The sequence below is a fragment of the Rhinoraja longicauda genome, chromosome 11 (genome assembly GCF_053455715.1).
Source record: "Rhinoraja longicauda isolate Sanriku21f chromosome 11, sRhiLon1.1, whole genome shotgun sequence".
Classification (NCBI taxonomy): domain Eukaryota; kingdom Metazoa; phylum Chordata; class Chondrichthyes; order Rajiformes; family Arhynchobatidae; genus Rhinoraja; species Rhinoraja longicauda.
The window spans coordinates 2,595,568-2,612,233 of record NC_135963.1 but is presented as its reverse complement, the minus strand read 5'-3'; the positions used below and the strand labels follow the sequence as shown (position 1 = coordinate 2,612,233).

General features: G+C 49.9%; 1 protein-coding gene across 1 annotated transcript; it reads right to left on the bottom strand.

Annotated features, from left to right (window-relative positions):
- Positions 1 to 223: 223 nt before the first annotated feature.
- uox (urate oxidase) lies at positions 224 to 16,634 on the bottom strand. The gene is made up of 8 exons (XM_078408127.1): positions 16,524 to 16,634; positions 12,708 to 12,923; positions 11,452 to 11,568; positions 8,441 to 8,519; positions 7,912 to 8,098; positions 5,307 to 5,430; positions 4,525 to 4,608; positions 224 to 608 (listed from the first exon to the last, which is right to left on the bottom strand). The coding sequence occupies exons 1-8, from the start codon at positions 16,554 to 16,556 to the stop codon at positions 534 to 536; spliced, it is 915 nt and encodes a 304-aa protein (XP_078264253.1). The 5' UTR covers positions 16,557 to 16,634; the 3' UTR covers positions 224 to 533.
- Between the last annotated feature and the right edge of the window lie 32 nt (positions 16,635 to 16,666).

Below are 16,666 nucleotides of genomic sequence, written 5' to 3'. Positions count from 1 at the left end.
GAGTTTGCACGTTCGCCCCGTGACCGCGTGGGTTTTCTCCGGGTGTTCCGGTTCCCTCCAGCTCTCCAAAGATGTGCAGGTTTGTAGGTTAATTGGATTGGTGTCAATTTGAATTGTGCCTGATATGTGTGGGCTAGCTAGCGTTGGTGTGCGGGGATCGCTGGACTGTGTAGGTGAACCAACACATTAAACCACGTGAAGTGATAAACAACAAACAGTGAAGCATGAGGAATAACACTTTTAAGTTGAGCACAGAGCCTTCAGTGATCAGACATTATATTATGTGTGGGAAAATAACTGCAGATGCTGGTACAAATCGAAGGTATCACAAGATGCTGGAGTAACTCAGCAGGTCAGGCAGCATCTAGGAGAGAAGGCATGGGTGATGTTTCGGGTCGAGACCCGTCTTCAGACTTTACATTATGATTCATGGTTTCTGTCGGACTTGTACCAGGTGGGATTTGAGCACTTATTTTGAACGACTTGAATCAGATGTGCTGTGTTCGTGTTTGCGATCTTCCTGTGAGGAGTTACTACAGTTTGGATGCAATTCTCCTGCGCACTGTTCCTGTGATGTTTCCCGATGGATTATCCACCGGCAGAAGAACCTAAAGAAGGTAAATTACACACATCAGTGTTTGAACAAGCCGTGGCACGTTTTTTTGATTGGTATCAAAAATAATTAATTTAATTACGATCACGATACAAAACAAAACCGTGGTAACATGCCGACCAGCGTGGTGCATAATCACCAAACTAGACGCTAAATTTCCAAACAACTCTGTTGCCATCCTTACAAAGGTACTAAATAACTACTGTACACCCATGTCCCTCTCCAACCCCACCCGGACGTGAACGTAACCCCGGAAAAGGGGCACGCGTCTGGCTCAATAGACAATAGGTGCAGGAGGAGGCCATTCGGCCCTTTGAGCCAGCACCGCCATTCAATGTGATCATGGCTGATCATTCTCAATCAGTACCCCGTTCCTGCCTTCTCCCCATACCCCCTGACTCCGTTATTCTTAAGAGTTCTTATTCTTAAACTGTGGCCCCTGGTTCTGGACTCCCCCAACATTGGGAACATGTTTCCTGCCTCTAACGTGTCCAACCCCTTAATAATCTTATAAGTTTCGATAAGATCTCTCATCCTTCTAAATTCCAGTGTATACTAGCCTAGTCGCTCCAGTCTTTCAACATGACAGTCCCGCCATTCCGGGAATTAACCTAGTAAACCTACGCTGCACGCTCTCAATAGCAAGAATATCCTTCCTCAAATTTGGAGACCAAAACTGCACACAGTACTCCAGGTGCGGTCTCACTAGGGCCCTGTACAACTGCAGAAGGACCTCTTTACTCAACTCCTCTTGTTATGAAGGCCAACATTCCATTGACTTTCTTCACTGCAGAGCCCTCTTCTGCCTGGCGCCGTGACACGCGGATGGCCTGCTTGGCCAGGCCCTGGAGCAACCCAACCAGGACATCTTCAGCCCAGCGGCGGCACATTGGCACAGTGGTAGAGCAGAGGGGCAATAGACAATAGACGAGCTGCTCTAAGAATCTATCTCGGAGGCACTCCACAAACTCCCTTTCCTGGGGTCCAGTACCAAGCTGATTTTCCCAGTCTACCTGCATGTTGAAATCTCCCATAACCACTCTAGCATTACATGCCAATTTTAACTCTCGATTCAACTTGCACCCTATAACCAGGCTACTGTTTGGGGGCCTGTAGATAACTCCCAATAGGGTCTTTTTACCCTTACAATTCCTCAGTTCTGTCCATACCGACTCTACATCTCCTGATTCTATGTCACCCCTTGCAAGGGACTGAATATCATTCCTTACCAACAGAGATCAAGTGGATGGTCAAATGGGATGGACCATAGGGTGGTCAAAAAGGCTTTTGGACATTGGCCTTCATCAGTCAGAGTATTGAGTATAGAAGTTGGGAAGTCATGTTGCAGTTGTACAAGACGTTGGTGAGGCCGCATTTAGAGTATTGTGTTCAGTTCTGGGCACCGTGTTATAGGAAAGATGTTGTCAAGTTGGAGAGAGTACAGAGAAGATCTACAAGGATGTTGCCAGGACTAGAGGGAGAGGTTGAGTAGGCTGGGACTCTTCCTTGGAGCGCAGGAGGATGAGGGGTGATCTTATTGAGGTGTATAAAATCATGAGAGGAATGGATCGGGTAGAGGCACGGTCTCTTGGCCAGAGTAGGTGAATTGAGGACCAGAGGACATAGGTTTAAGGTGAAGGGGAAAAGATTTTAAAGAATCTTGAGGAGAAACGTTTTCACACAAAGGGTGGTGGGTGTATGGAACGAGCTGCCAGAGGAGGTAGTTGAGGCTGGGACTATCTCAATGTTTAAAAAACAGTTAGACAGGACAGGTTTGGAGGGATATGGACCAAATGTGGGCAGGTGGGACTTGTTGGCCGAAATTGGGCCATAAGGCCTATTTCCGTGCTGTGTCACTCTAACTCTATAACTAGTGGTGGCATGGAGGCACAGCAGCAGAGCTGAGGGGCAGACAGAAAGTGCATGGTCACAACCTTTTTCTCAGGGGAGGGCCATTTTAAAACTAGAGGGTGTAGATTTGTGAGATGGAAAAGATTTAAAAGGGACCTGAGTGAGGAGCAATGGAGTAACGGTAGAATTGCTGCCTCACAGCGCCAGAGACCCGGGTTTAATCCTGACTACGGGTGCTACCTGTATGGAGTTTGTACCTTCTGCCTGTGACCGCGTGGGTTTTCTCCTGGTGCTCTGGTTTCCTCCCACACTCCAAAGACGTGCGGGTTTGTCGGTTAATTGTCTGGTGTGCAGGACAGTGCTCGTGTGCGGGGATCGGTGCTGGTCGGAGCGCACAAAGGCCCTGTTTCCATGCTGTATCTCTAACGTCTAAAGTTAAGTCTGAACTAGTTCGTTGGTTTCAATGAGCAAAACACAGAGTTTTGGAGGAACTCAGCGGGTCAAGCAGCATCTGTGGAGGGCATGAGCAGACAACGTTTCTGGTTGGAAGCCTTTTCAGTCCGACCAAAAACATGTTCATAAGCTGCCCTTTCCTTCTCTCCAGAGATGCTGCCTGACCCGCTGAGTTACTCCAGCATTTTGTGTCTATCTTTGGCGTAGCAGGTCCAAGCTACACCAATTCTTGTCTGCCTGCACATAACCCATATCCCTCCATCCCCTACATAACCATGTGCCTGTCGAAAGTCCTATCCAGCACTTTGTTCTTTTTATTTGTAACCCAACGTCAGCAGTTCCTTATGTCCACAATGTAGACAATAGACAATAGGTGCAGGAGGAGGCCATTCGGCCCTTCGAGGCAGCGCCACCATTCACCGTGATCATGGCTGATCATTCTCAATCGGTACCCCGTTCCTGCCTTCTCCCCATACCCCCTGACTCCGCTATCATTAAGAGCTCTATCTAGCTCTCTCTTGAAAGCATCCAGAGAATTGGCCTCCACTGCCTGTGTACTGTTGAAGCCTCCTTGTATCCAGCCTGTTTCTGAACTTTGGCCCTCTGTGTAAGCTCATAAAGAATTAGGCCATTCGGCCCATCAAGTCTACTCTGCCATTCAATCATGGCTGATCTATCTCTCCCTTCTAACCCCATTCTCCTGTCTTCTCCCGATAACCCCCGACACCCATACTCATCAAGAATCTATCTATCTCTGCCTTAAGCATATCCATACTTTGCCTCCACAGCCGTCTGTGGCAATGAATTCCACAGATTCACCACTAAAGTCTGATTCTGACTAAAGAAATTCCTCCTCATCTCCTTCCTAAAGGAACATATTTTAATTGTAAATTGTCCCTAGCGTGTGTGTAGGATAGTGTTAATGTGCGGGGATCGCTGGTCGGTGTGGACTCGGTGGGCCGAAGGGCCTGTTTCCACACTGTATCTCTAAACTACACTAATTCTGAGGCTATGACCTCTGGTTCTAGACTCCCCCACAAGTGTAAACATCCTCTCCACATCCTCTCGATCCAGGCCTTTCACTATTCTGTATGTTTCAATGAGGTCCCCTCTCATCCTTCTAAACTCTGCTAAAGGAATATCGTAAACCTCACCCCTCCCTCCCTCCCTCCCTCCCTCCCTCCCTGTGCACATGTGTAGAGTCAAGCCAGCTGCTTGTGGTTGCTCCGTGACCTCTGTCCCCCGACCTTTGCCCCAATGTTGGGGGTCCAGAACAAGGGGCCACAGTTTAAGAATAAGGGGTAGGCCATTTAGAACGGAGATGAGGAAAAACCTTTTCAGTCAGAGAGTTGTGAATCTGTGGAATTCTCTGCCTCAGAAGGCAGTGGAGGCCAATTCTCTGAATGCATTCAAGAAAGAGCTAGATAGAGCTCTTAAGGATAGCGGAGTCAGGGGGTATGGGGAGAAGGCAGGAACGGGGTACTGATTGAGAATGATCAGCCATGATCACATTGAATGGCGGTGCTGGCTCGAAGGGCCGAATGACCTCCTCCTGCATCTATTGTCAATTGTCTATTGACCTTTGCCACAGGTCATCGAGAACTTACCTCGTTATTCTTTGGGATGCCAAACCTTGACATGTCAATGGTGAAGTAGTGCTTATTGGGCATGATTATTTCAATCTCTTCGATCTAAAAAAACAAGACACACAAAGGTCAGCATCGGAGCTGGCAACTTATCTTCCAAGACTAAACACACTGCTCAGTAGCGCAGCGGTAGAGTTGCTACCTCTCAGCGCCAGAGCCCGGGTTCCATCCCGAAACATAGAAAATAGGTGCAGGAGGAGGCCACTCGGCCCTTCGAGCCAGCACCACCATTCATTGTGATCATGGCTGATCATCCACAATCAGTAACCCGTGCCTGCCTTCTCCCCATATCCCTTGATTCCGCTAGGCCCCAGAGCTCTATCTAATTCTCTTTTAAATTCATCCAGTTATTTGGCCTCCACTGCCCTCTGTGGCAGAGAATTCCACAAATTCACTATCTCAGGGTGAAAAAGTTCCTTCTCACCTCAGTTTTAAATGGCCTCCCCTTTTATTCTAAGACTGTGGCCCCTGGTTCTGGACGCCACCAACATTGGGAACAATTTTCCTGCATCTAGTTTGTCCAGTCCTTTTATAATTTTTACGTCTCTATAAGATCCCCTCTCATCCTTCTAAACCCCAGTGAATACAAGCCCAGTCTTTCCAATCTTTCCTCGTATGACAGTCCCGCCATCCCAGGGATCAATCTCGTTGGTGGATTGTCGTTGATGGACTGGCCAAGATGGAGTTGCCGAGCGGGAGGCGAGGCGCGGCGCGGGTGGTAAGCGTGCGGACGATGCTCTGACCTCTGGAACTCGGCTCAAACTCAGGCACTGAGCCTCGTACAGCGAGTTCTGCACCGAAGGGGAATAGGCTCCGGAATCGTAAGGGCCAGCGAAAGTCTCCAGGATAGAATCCCGCACGGCATCCCTAGGAGAAAGGATGAACTCGGTTAAACCTCTGCCACCGGGGCGGCACGGTGGCACAGCGGGTAGAACCGCTGCCTCACAGCACCGGAGACACAGGTTCGATCCCGACTACGGGTGCTGTCTGTACGGAGTTTGTACCTTCTCCCCGTGACCCGCGTGGGTTTTCCCCGGATGCTCCGGTTTCATAGGGAATAGAAACAGAAAATAGGTGCAGGAGGAGGCCATTTGGCCCTTCGAGCCAGCATCGCTCTCCAATTCCAGTTTCCTCCCACACTCCAACAACGTACAGGTTTGTAGGTGAATCGGCTTTGGTCTAATTGGGAAATTGGCGCCATTGTGGGAGGAGGGGATCGCTGGTCAGTGCGGAGTTTTGTGGGCCGAAGGTCATAAGTGGTAGGAGTAGAATCAGGCCATTTGGCCCATCAAGACTACTCCAGCAGAGGGGCCTTTTTCCGTTCCCTAGACTCGGCTAAGCACCAGTTTTCCTTTCGTTCCCACTTCCCTTCTCCACAGGCAGGATGGTCCCTTGTGGCAATTGTGTAGGGAAAAAAACTGCAGGTGCTGGTTTAAATCGAAGGTAGACATAAAATGCTGGAGTAACTCAGCGGGTCAGGCAGCATCTCGGGAGAGAAGGTAGACACAAAATTGTTCAGCACTTCAACTCCCCCTCCCATTCCCAGTCTGACCTTTCTGTCCTGGGCCTCCTCCATTGTCAGAGTGAGGCCCAGTACAAATTGGAGGAACAGCACCTCATATTTCGCTTGGGCAGCTTACACCCCAGCGGTATGAACATTGACTTCTCTAACTTCAGATAGTCCCTGCATTCCCTCTCTCTCCATCCCCTCCCCCTTCCCAGTTCTCCCACTGGTCTTCCTGTCTCCGACTACATCCTATCTATGTCCCGCCCCCTCCCCAGACATCAGTTTGTAGAAGGGTGTCGACCCGAAAAGTCGCCCATTCCTTCTCTCCGGAGATGCTGCCTGACCCGCGGAGTTACTCCAGTATTTTGTGTCTGCCTTGTGGCAATTGTTGGCTGATAGAATAGACGCCGCACATAGAGGAGATCTCCAAGAGGTCAGGAATGTTCTCCACCTGTTCCTGCACCTCCTCCCTCACTACACACACACACACACACACACACACACACACACTAGGGACAACCTTCACATTTACCAAGCCAATTAACCTACATCTTTGGAGCGTGGGAGGAAACCGAAGATCTCGGAGAAAACCCACACAGGTCGCGGGGAGAACGTACAAACTCCGTACAGACGGCGCCCTTAGTCGGGATTGAACCCGTGTCTCCGGCGCTGCATTCGCTGTAAGGCAGCAACTCTACCGCTGCGCCACCGTGACCGCCCACTAGCGCTGGGTCCGCTGAACCTCCCGGATGCCAAACCACTTTAAATCCCCTTCCCATTCCCACACAATCTGCAAACAACCCCTTATTTTATTTTATTTATTTTTTCCTTCCATAGAATCGTAGAGCATGGAAACAGGCCCTTCGGCCCAACCTGCCCACGCCGGCCAACATGCCCCATCTACACTAGTCCCACCTGCCTGCATTCACCAATATCCCTCTAAACCTGTCCTATCCATGTACCTGTCGAAATGTTTCTTAAACATCGTGGTAGTCCCTGCCTCAACTACCTCCTCTGGCAGCTCGTTCCACACACCCACCACCCTTTGTGTGAAAAAATTACCCCTCGTGATCCCATTAAATCATTCACCCCTCACCTTAAACCTATGTCCTCTGGTCCTCGATTCCCCGACTCTGGCTAAAAGACTCTGTGCATCTACCTGATCTATTTCTCTCATGATTTTACACACCTCTGTAAGATCACCCCTCATCCTCCTGCTCAACCTCTCCCTATAGCTCACACCCTCTAGTCCTGGCAACATCCTCATATCATCTCTGCACTCTTTTGCAGCGTAACAATAGGGGTAGAGTTGCTGCCTCCGGGTGCTCTGGTTTCCTCCCGCGCTCCAAAGACATACAGGTTTGTAGGTTAATTGGCTTCTGTAAAGTGACCCTTGTGTGTGTCGGATAGTGTTAGTGTACGGGGTGATCGCTGGTCGCTGTTCGGTGGGCTGAAGGGACAGTTTCCGCGCTGTATCTCTAAACTAAAATTAAACTGTGAATTCGTCCTACACTGTCTGGGCCTACACTGTCTGGGCCTACACTGTCTGGGCCTACACTGCCTGGGCCTACACTGCCTGGGCCTACACTGTCCGGGCCTACGGCGTCCGGGCCTACGGCGTCCGGGCCTACGGCGACCGGGCCTACGGCGACCGGGCCTACGGCGTCCGGGCCTACGGCGTCCGGGCCTACGGCGTCCGGGCCTACTGTGCCCCCTGGGCCTAATACGGGACAAACCAATTTAGCCCAAAATACAGGATACCCCGGCTAACACGGGACGGTGGGCCAAAGGGCCTGTTTCCGCGCTATATCTGTGAAGTGTGTGGTGGAGCAGGGACGTACCAGGCGGCATCATAGTTGGTCCGCCGTGACTGGGAGTAGCGCCACTTGGAGTAGATGACGGTGGAGAACACTCTGTCCCGCACCTCGGGCAGCGTGGTGAAGCGGTCCTTGTGGAAACCCTCGAAGCCCGACTGTGTGGTCTTCAGCACTCGCATGTCCATGATCCCAGAGTGCACGACGGGCGGCTCTGTAAACGGACAGCCAGTTATCGCGGCGGCACGGCGGCGCAGTGGGTAGTGCTGCTGCCTTACAGCGCTAGCAGCGCCAGAGACCCGGGTTCCATCCCGATTACGGGTGCTGTCTGTACGGAGTTCTCCCCGTGACCTGCGTGGGTTTTCTCCGGTTTCATCCCACGCTCCAAAGACGTGCAGGTTGGTAGGTTAATTAGCTTTGGTATCATTGTAAATTGTCCCTCGTGTGTGTAGGGCAGCGCTAGTGTGCGCGGGGATCGCTGGTCGGCGCGGACGCGGCGGGCCGAAGGGCCTGTCTCCGCCCTGTATCTCTAAACTATGAGTACGGTTGGCCTTACCATTCCGGGACACGTCCACTTCACAGAAGCGTGTCGCCTCTTTGCTGTGAATGAAGGCGTGCACGTGCTCCACCCCACCCTGCGGGGAACAAGAAGCCCACGTTAATGCTTCAACTGTGTCTTTGTGGTCACCTGCACCAGATAACCACTTAGGTGTTTGCCCAGTAATCGAACAAAACCAAAATCGAGGTACAGTGAAAAGCTTTTGTTGCGTGCTAACCAGTCAGTGGAAAGACAATACATGATCACAATAAAATCCTACCCTGCCCAACCTCTCTCTCTGTACCTCGGGCCCTTGAGTCCTGGCAACATCTTCGCTAATCTTTTCTGCACTCTTTCCAGTTTAATAACATGGTTCCTATAACAGGGTGACCAAAACGGAACACAATACTCTAAAAGTGGTCTCACCAATGTTCATGTGAACCTTCTCGAATAGATTTAGAGGGCAGTTTCAGTTTAGTTTATTGTCACGTGTACCGAGGTACAGTGAAAAGCTTATGTTGCGTGCCGACCATTCAGCGGAAAGACGATACATGATTACAATCGAGCCGTTTACAGTGTACAGACGCATGATAAGGGATTAACGTTTAGTGCAAGGTAAAGTCGGCAAAGTCCAAAGAAATGTTGCTGCTGGAGTGGAGATCTAAGAGTGTGGAGCGATTGTAATGGGCGATTGCAGATCTGCGCCTGTGATGAGCGCAAATAGTCACCTGGGTTGGGCGCCATCTTGGGAGATGCCCGGGGAGTTCAGAATGTACAGAAGTGCCCACTGAGTCCATCTGTAAGAGGCACCATTATGGCACTGGAGTCATAGAGTGATACAGCGTGGAAACAGGCCCATCGGCCTAACTTGCCTACACCGGCCAACAATGTCCCAGCTACACTAGTCCCACCTGCCAATACTTGGTCCATAACCCTCCTATCCATGCACCTGTCTATCTGTTTCTTAAACGTTGCGATAGTCCCAGCCTCAACTACCTCCTCCGGCAGCTTGTTCCATACACCCACCACCCTCTGTGTGAAAAAGTTACCCTTCAGATTCCTATTAAATCTTTTCTCCTTCACCTTGAACCTATGTCCTCTGGTCCTCGATTCCCCTACTCTGGGCAAGAGTAGTCCCTAGAGCTCTATCTAACTCTCTTTTAAATTCATCCAGTGAATTGGCCTCCACTGCCCTCTGTGGCAGAGAATTCCACAAATTCAAAAATCTCTGGGTGAAAATGTTTCTTCTCACCTCAGTTTGAAATGGCCTCCCCTTTAATTTTAGACTGTGTGGCCCCAGGTTCTGGACTCCCCCAACATTGGGAACATTTTTCCTGCATCTAGCTTGTCCAGTCCTTTTATAATTTTATATGTTTCTATAAGGTCCTCTCTCATCCTTCCAAATTCCTGTGAATACAATCTTTCCTCATATGACAGTCCCGCCAACCCGGGGATCAATCTCGTGAACCTACGCTGCACTGCCTCAATAGCAAGGATGTCCTTCCTCAAATTAGGAGACCAAAGCTGCACAAAATTCTCCAGATGTGGTCTCACCATGGCCCTGTACAACTGCAGAAGGACCTCTTTACTCCTATACTCAACTCAATAGACAATAGACAATAGGTGCAGGAGGAGGCCATTCGGCCCTTTGAGCCAGCACCGACATTCAATGTGATCATGGCTGATCATTCTCAATCAGTACCCCGTTCCTGCCTTCTCCCCATACCCCCTGACTCCGCTATCCTTAAGAGCTCTATCTAGCTCTCTCTTGAATGCATTCAGAGAATTGGCCTCCACTGCCTTCTGAGGCAGAGAATTCCACAGATTCACAACTCTCTGACTGAAAAAGTTTTTCCTCATCTCCGTTCTAAATGGCCTCCCCCTTATTCCACCCTGAGGGGAAACAGGTTCTGTCTCTCCCATCTACGCCTCTCGTATTTCGTTTGAATTCAGGACGTCTTCGATAAAATATTTTTTTGTTTAAGAAATATCCTTGAATGTTTTACAGTGTTGTTGTGTGGGAACGAGTGACGTGTGGTATGGTCAAAGGGGTAAACTTGAAGAAGGATGAAGTTACAGAGGGGAATAGAATGAGATCAGAGGCAGGCTGGTGAAAATAAGTCGAGTTGATAGAGGGGGTGGACACAGGCAGGAACTTGAGCAGGATAGATGTGAGCAACAACTCTTCCTGAAAGAGAGGCGCAGTGGTAGAGGTTTGTAGGTTAATTGGCTCAATAAAAATTGTCCCTCGTGTGTAGGATAGTGTGCGGAGAGATGCTGGTCGGCACGGACTCTGTTCAGTTCACATTACCTTCATGTCACGTGTACCAAGGTACAGCAAAAAGCTTTTGTTGCGTGCTGACCAGTCAGCGGAAAGACAACACATGATTACAATCAATCCATCCACAGTGTACAGATACATGATAAGGGAATAACGTTTAGTGCAAGATAAAGCCAGCAAAGTCCGATCAAAGATAGTCCGAGGGTCACCAATGAGGCAGATAGTAGTTCAGCACTGCTCTCTGGTTGTGGTCGGATGGTTCAGTTGTCTGATAACATCTTGGAAGAAACTGGGTCGAAGGTAGTGGGTTGCCAACTTCCTCACTTCCAAATAAGAGACAAGGTGACGTCACCGCCCCGCGCCCCACGTGACCTCACCCAGCCAGCGACCACGTGCTCCCGCTCCACCAATGACGGACACCCGTGCCGGGAGGCGGGTTGCTATGCAACCTCTGTTAGGCAGTGCCTGGGCCTACAGCGGCCCCCGGGCTACAGTGTCTAGGCCTACAGTGTCCGGGCCTACGGTGTCCGGGCCTACGGCGTCCGGGCCTACGGCGTCCGGGCCTACAGCGCCGTCCGGGCCTAATATGGGCCAAACCACTTTAGCCCAAAATATGGGATGGCCCGGCTAATACGGGACAGTTGGCAACCCTGGTCAAAGGGCCTGTTTCCACGCTGTATCTAAACTAAACCAAACTAAAAGACAGTGCATGATGGGAGCTTTGGCACAGTTGCCCCCAAACCCTTACCTTCTGCAGACGTTTCCAGGGGATTTCCTGCACGTGGACCTTGGCCCGGGAGACGTGGTTGAAGGACGTCAGGAAATGGTCGCAAATATCCAGCGCAAACTCTTCAATGGTGCGAATCTGGTGACACAGCACACGTCAATGTACACACAGAGGCCTTGCCTTGTTTCCTCGCAGCACATCAGGGCGGGCTAGGACTTTATACCTCTGGGCACAGCAGGGTGAGCTGTGATGTTATACAGGCGAATAAAATCATGAGGGGAATAGTTTTCATGAGAGAGATTTAGCTCTTGGGGCTAACGGAATCAAGGGACATGGGGGAGAAAGCCGGGACGGGGTACTGATTGTGGATGATCAGCCATGATCATATTGAATGGCGGTGTTGGCTCGGGGGGCCAAATGGCCTCCTCCTGCACCTATTGTCTATGTTTCTGGATGGGGTGGATACACAGAGACTAAAGTCCAAAAGTCTAAAGCATAGATTGAAGGTCAGAGGGGGAAGGTTTAATGGCGATTTTGGGGCCATTTTTTACACAGAGAATGGTGACTATGATATCACGAGGGGAATAGATGGGGTAAATGCACAGTCATTTACCCCGAGTAAAGGAAACACGAACCAAAGGTTTACCGTGGGGGGGGGGAGGGGAAAGATTTAATAGGAACCTCGGGCTCCTTTTTTACGAGGATGTAGCCAGGACTCGAGGGTCTGAGCGACAGGGAGAGGTTGGGCAGGCTGGGACTAGACAATAGACAATAGGTGCAGGAGGAGGCCATTCGGCCCTTCGAGCCAGCACCGCCTTTCAATGTGATCATGGCTGATCATTCTCAATCAGTACCACGTTCCTGCCTTCTCCCCATACCCCCTGACTCCGCTATCCTTAAGAGCTCTATCTAGCTCTCTCTTGAATGCATTCAGAGAATTGGCGTCCACTGCCTTCTGAGGCAGAGAATTCCACAGATTCACAACTCTCTGACTGAATGCTGATTTACTCCAGCATTTTAGAAACATAGAAAAGAAATATAGAAAATAGGTGCAGGAGGAGGCCATTCGGCCCTTCGAGCCAGCACCACCATTCATTGTGATCGTGGCTGATCATCCACAATCAGTAACCCGTGCCTGCCTTCTCCCCATATCCCTTGATTCTACTAGCCGATCTTTCGTTTAAACCAGCTTCTGCAGTTCCTTCCTACACCAGAGCCTGTCCAGCTTGGCCTGAGACTGGTTAGGGCGTTGGAGGAGTTGTCGTGGCCATACTCACCCCGCGGAGCTTGGCCAAGGCATGGACAGTGTTCTTGATGGTGTCGGTGGGGATGATGTCGGAGTTGTCTCCGTGTATGTAGTCCTTCAGTGATGCCAGCGTCAGCTGCACGTTGGCCTCGATCTCCTTGACATAGTGGTGCTTCCCCTCCCTCCGGATCACCAGCACTTTCACCTCCTCCTTCCCATAGCCCGTGCGGACAAACTCCACGTCTCCCTGCACGGGGGAAGAAAATGCCATCGCATCACGTTAGATAGATAGATGGAGCTCGTAAAGATAAAGGAGTCAAGGGGTATGGGGAGAAGGCAGGAACGGGGTACTGATTGTGGATGATCACAGTGAATGGCGGTGCTGGCTCGAAGGGCCGAATGGCCTCCTCCTGCACCTATTGTCTATTGTCACGACGGGGTGGCACGGTGGCGCAGCGGTAGAGTTGCTGCCTCACAGCGCCAGAGACCCGGGTTCCATCCTGACCACGGGTGCTGTCTGCACAGAGTTTGCACGTTCTCCCCGTGACTGCGTGGGTTTTCTCCGGGTGCACTCCAAACTCCAAAGACGTGCAGGTTTGTAGGTTAATTGGCTTCAGTGAAATTGTAAATTGTCCCTAATGTGTGTAGGATAGTGTTAATGTGCGGGGATCGCTGGTCGGCGCGGACTCGGCTAAACTAATCATGCTCTAGTTTAGAGATTCAGCGCGGAAACAGGCCCTTTGGCCCATCGAGTCTGGGCCGACTAGCCATCACCCTGTACACTACCACTATCCTACACACACACACACACACACACACACACTAGGGACAATTTACAATTGTTACAGAAGTCAATTAACCTACAAACCTGCACGTCTTTGGAGTGTGGGAGGAAACCGAAGCTCCTGGAGAAAACCCAGGCAGGTCACGGGGAGAACGTACAAACTCCGTATGGACAGCGCCCATAGTCGGGATCGAACCCGGGTCTCTGGCACTGTAAGGTAGCAACTCTACCATCCCTGGTATTAGATCCAAATCAGATGGGCAGGAGACGGAATGACACTGCCCCCCCTCACAAGGACTGCCAATCTCCCCAGATGTCTCGGGGGAATGGGGGGATATGGATAATTCTTTCTAGTTCAGTTTAGTTTATTGTCACGTGTACAGTGAAAAGCTTTTGTTGCGTGCCAACCAGGCAGTGGAAAGACAATACATGATTACAATCGGGCCATTTACAGTGTACAGATACATGATAAGGGAATAACTCTTAGTGCAAGGTGAAGCCAGCAAAGTCCAATCAAGAATAGTCCGAGGATCTTGGGGATATCTTTGAGGTCCAAAATCCACAAACATCCACGACTAGGCTTGTATACACTGGAGTTTAGAAGGATGAGAAGAGATCTTATCGAAACATATAAGATTATTAAGGGGTTGGACACGTTAGAGGCAGGAAACATGTTCCCAATGTTGGGGGAGTCCAGAACAAAGGGCCACAGTTTAAGAATAAGGGGCAGGCCATTTAGAACGGAGATGAGGAAAAACCTTTTCAGTCAGAGAGTTGTGAATCTGTAGAATTCTCTGCCTCAGAAGGCAGTGGAGGCCAATTCTCTGAATGCATTCAAGAGAGAGCTGGATAGAGCTCTTAAGGATAGCGGAGTCAAGGGGTATGGGGAGAAGGCAGGAACGGGGTACTGATCGAGAATGATCAGCCATGATCACATTGAATGGCGGTGCAGGCTCGTAGGGCCGAATGGCCTCCTCTTGCACCTATTGTCTATTGTCTAAATCTTTCTTCAGGAAGAGTGGGGAACTGTCTGCAATGGAGGGAAACAGTCAGTAACTGACCAGTGGTCAATGGCAGCTGTGATTGTAGCAGATAGAACAACACAGCACAGCAGCAGGCCCTTCGGCCCACAATGTCCGTGCTGCACATGATGCTAGGTTACACTAAACCCCTCTGCCTCCATGTCCTCATTGGTGACCCTTGGACTATCCTTGCTCGGACTTTGCTGGCTTTACCTTGAACTAAACGTTATTCCCTTATCATGTATCTGTACACTGTGGACGGCTCGATTGTAATCGTGTGTTGTCTTTCCACTGACTGGTTAGCACGCAACAAAAAGCTTTTCACTGTACCTCGGTACACGTGACAATAAACTGAACTGAACTAGCAAAAAATATCCATATCCCACCATTCCCCGCATATCCATGTGCCTCTTAAACGATACGATACAACTTTATTCATCCGCGGAGGGAAATTGGTCTGCCAACAGTCACAACGCACAACAAGGTACACGAAAACTTGAAATTGAAAGCAAAAGGAAAAAGACAAGTGACTGTTGGCTGGCTGCCGTGTGCACAGTGCCTTCACCGTAACGAACAAACGAACACAGACTTATCCCCTAGGGCAGAGGATTCTAAACTAGAGTGCCCTTCCCACTCCCCCACACACCTTATCTTATCTGCCTTCACCACCACCCTGGCAGTGCCTTCCAGGCCCCCATTGAATGATGCAGCGTGGAAGCAGGCCCTTCGGCCCAACTTGCCCACGCCGGCCAACATGCCCCACCTACACTAGTCCCACCTGCCTGCGTTTGGTCCATATCCCTCTAAACCTATCCTATCCGTGTACCTGTCTGATTGTTTCATAAACGTTGTGATTGTCCCAACCTCAACTACCTCCTCTGGCAGCTCGTTCCATACACCCACCACCCGCTGCGTGAAAAAGTTATCCCTCGGATTCCTATTAAATCTCCCCCCAGCCCCCTCACCTTAAACCTATGTCCTCTGGTTCTCGATTCCCCTACTCCGGGTAGGAGACTCTGTGCATCTACCTGATCTATTTCTCTCATGATTTTGTACAGAATCATACAGCACCAAAACAGGCCCTTCGGCCCAACTAGTCCACACCGCCCAAGGTGCCTCATCCCATTGGTTCATGCTTGCCTCATATCCCTCTAAACCTTTCCTATCCATGTACCTTTCTAAGTGTCTTTGACATGTTGTTTATAGTCCCCGCCTAAACTACATACTCTGGCAGCTTGGTCCATGTGAAAATGTTCCCCCTCAGGTTCCTGTTATATCTTTCCCCTCATTTTAAACCAATGTCCTCTAGTTCTTGATTCCTCTTCTCGGGGAAAAAGGGTCATCCCATCTATTCCCCTCATGATTTTATGCACCTACATAAGATCCCTCCTCATCCTCCTGCGCTCCGTGGAATAAAATCCTCGTCTGCCCAGCCTCCCCCTGCAGCTCAGGCCCTCGAGTCCTGGCAACATATCCGTTAATCTTCTCTGCACATTGTCCAGTTTAACGACATCCTTCCTTACAGCAGGATGACCAAAACTGAACACAATACTCCGATGAAGGGTCTCGCTGTGAAACCTCACCCGTTTATGTTCTCCAGAGATGCTGCCTGACCCTCTGAGTCACTCCAGCACTCCAGTGTCTATCTTCACAATACTTCAAACGCGACTTCACTAACACTTGTTCTGACAGACACTGGGTAGGTTTATCTCTTGTCCAGAACGCCTTTTAGTTTAGTTTAGAGATACAGCGCGGAAACAGAACCTTCGGCCCACCGAGTCCACGCCGATCAGCGATCACCCCGTACACTAACACTACCCGACACACACTAGGGACTATTTACAATTATATCAAACCAGTTAACCTACAAACCCGCACGTCTTTTAAGAAACGAAAATACCAAATTTAACTCAACACGGATGAAAGTCGATAAAATTTACCTCCAGTGATCAAAAATAAAGATAGAAAAACTCAATGCCTGACTATACGCATGCTATGTCTTTTCCAAAACAGTTACTCCAAAGCTATCTTGTTAACAAACCTTTTGATAGGCAGGATAGTATTTGCTGGCCATTTTGCTTGGAGATTCCCAATGCTTGTGTGTAGGGGATGTGGTCCTCACTGTGGTTCAGAGTCCCCATGGTTAATAATTACATCTCCAGCTGACACTCATTTTAATTCTGA

Coding starts and splice junctions, on each gene's coding strand:
- uox (XM_078408127.1), bottom strand. CDS start 16,556: ATGGCCAGCAAATACTATCCTGCCTATCAAAAG. Junction 11,569..12,707: donor CCTTGGCCAAGCTCCGCGGG/GTGAGTATGGCC, acceptor CTGTGTCACCAG/ATTCGCACCATTGAAGAGTT. Junction 609..4,524: donor GCATCCCAAAGAATAACGAG/GTAAGTTCTCGA, acceptor TACCTTCTTTAG/GTTCTTCTGCCGGTGGATAA.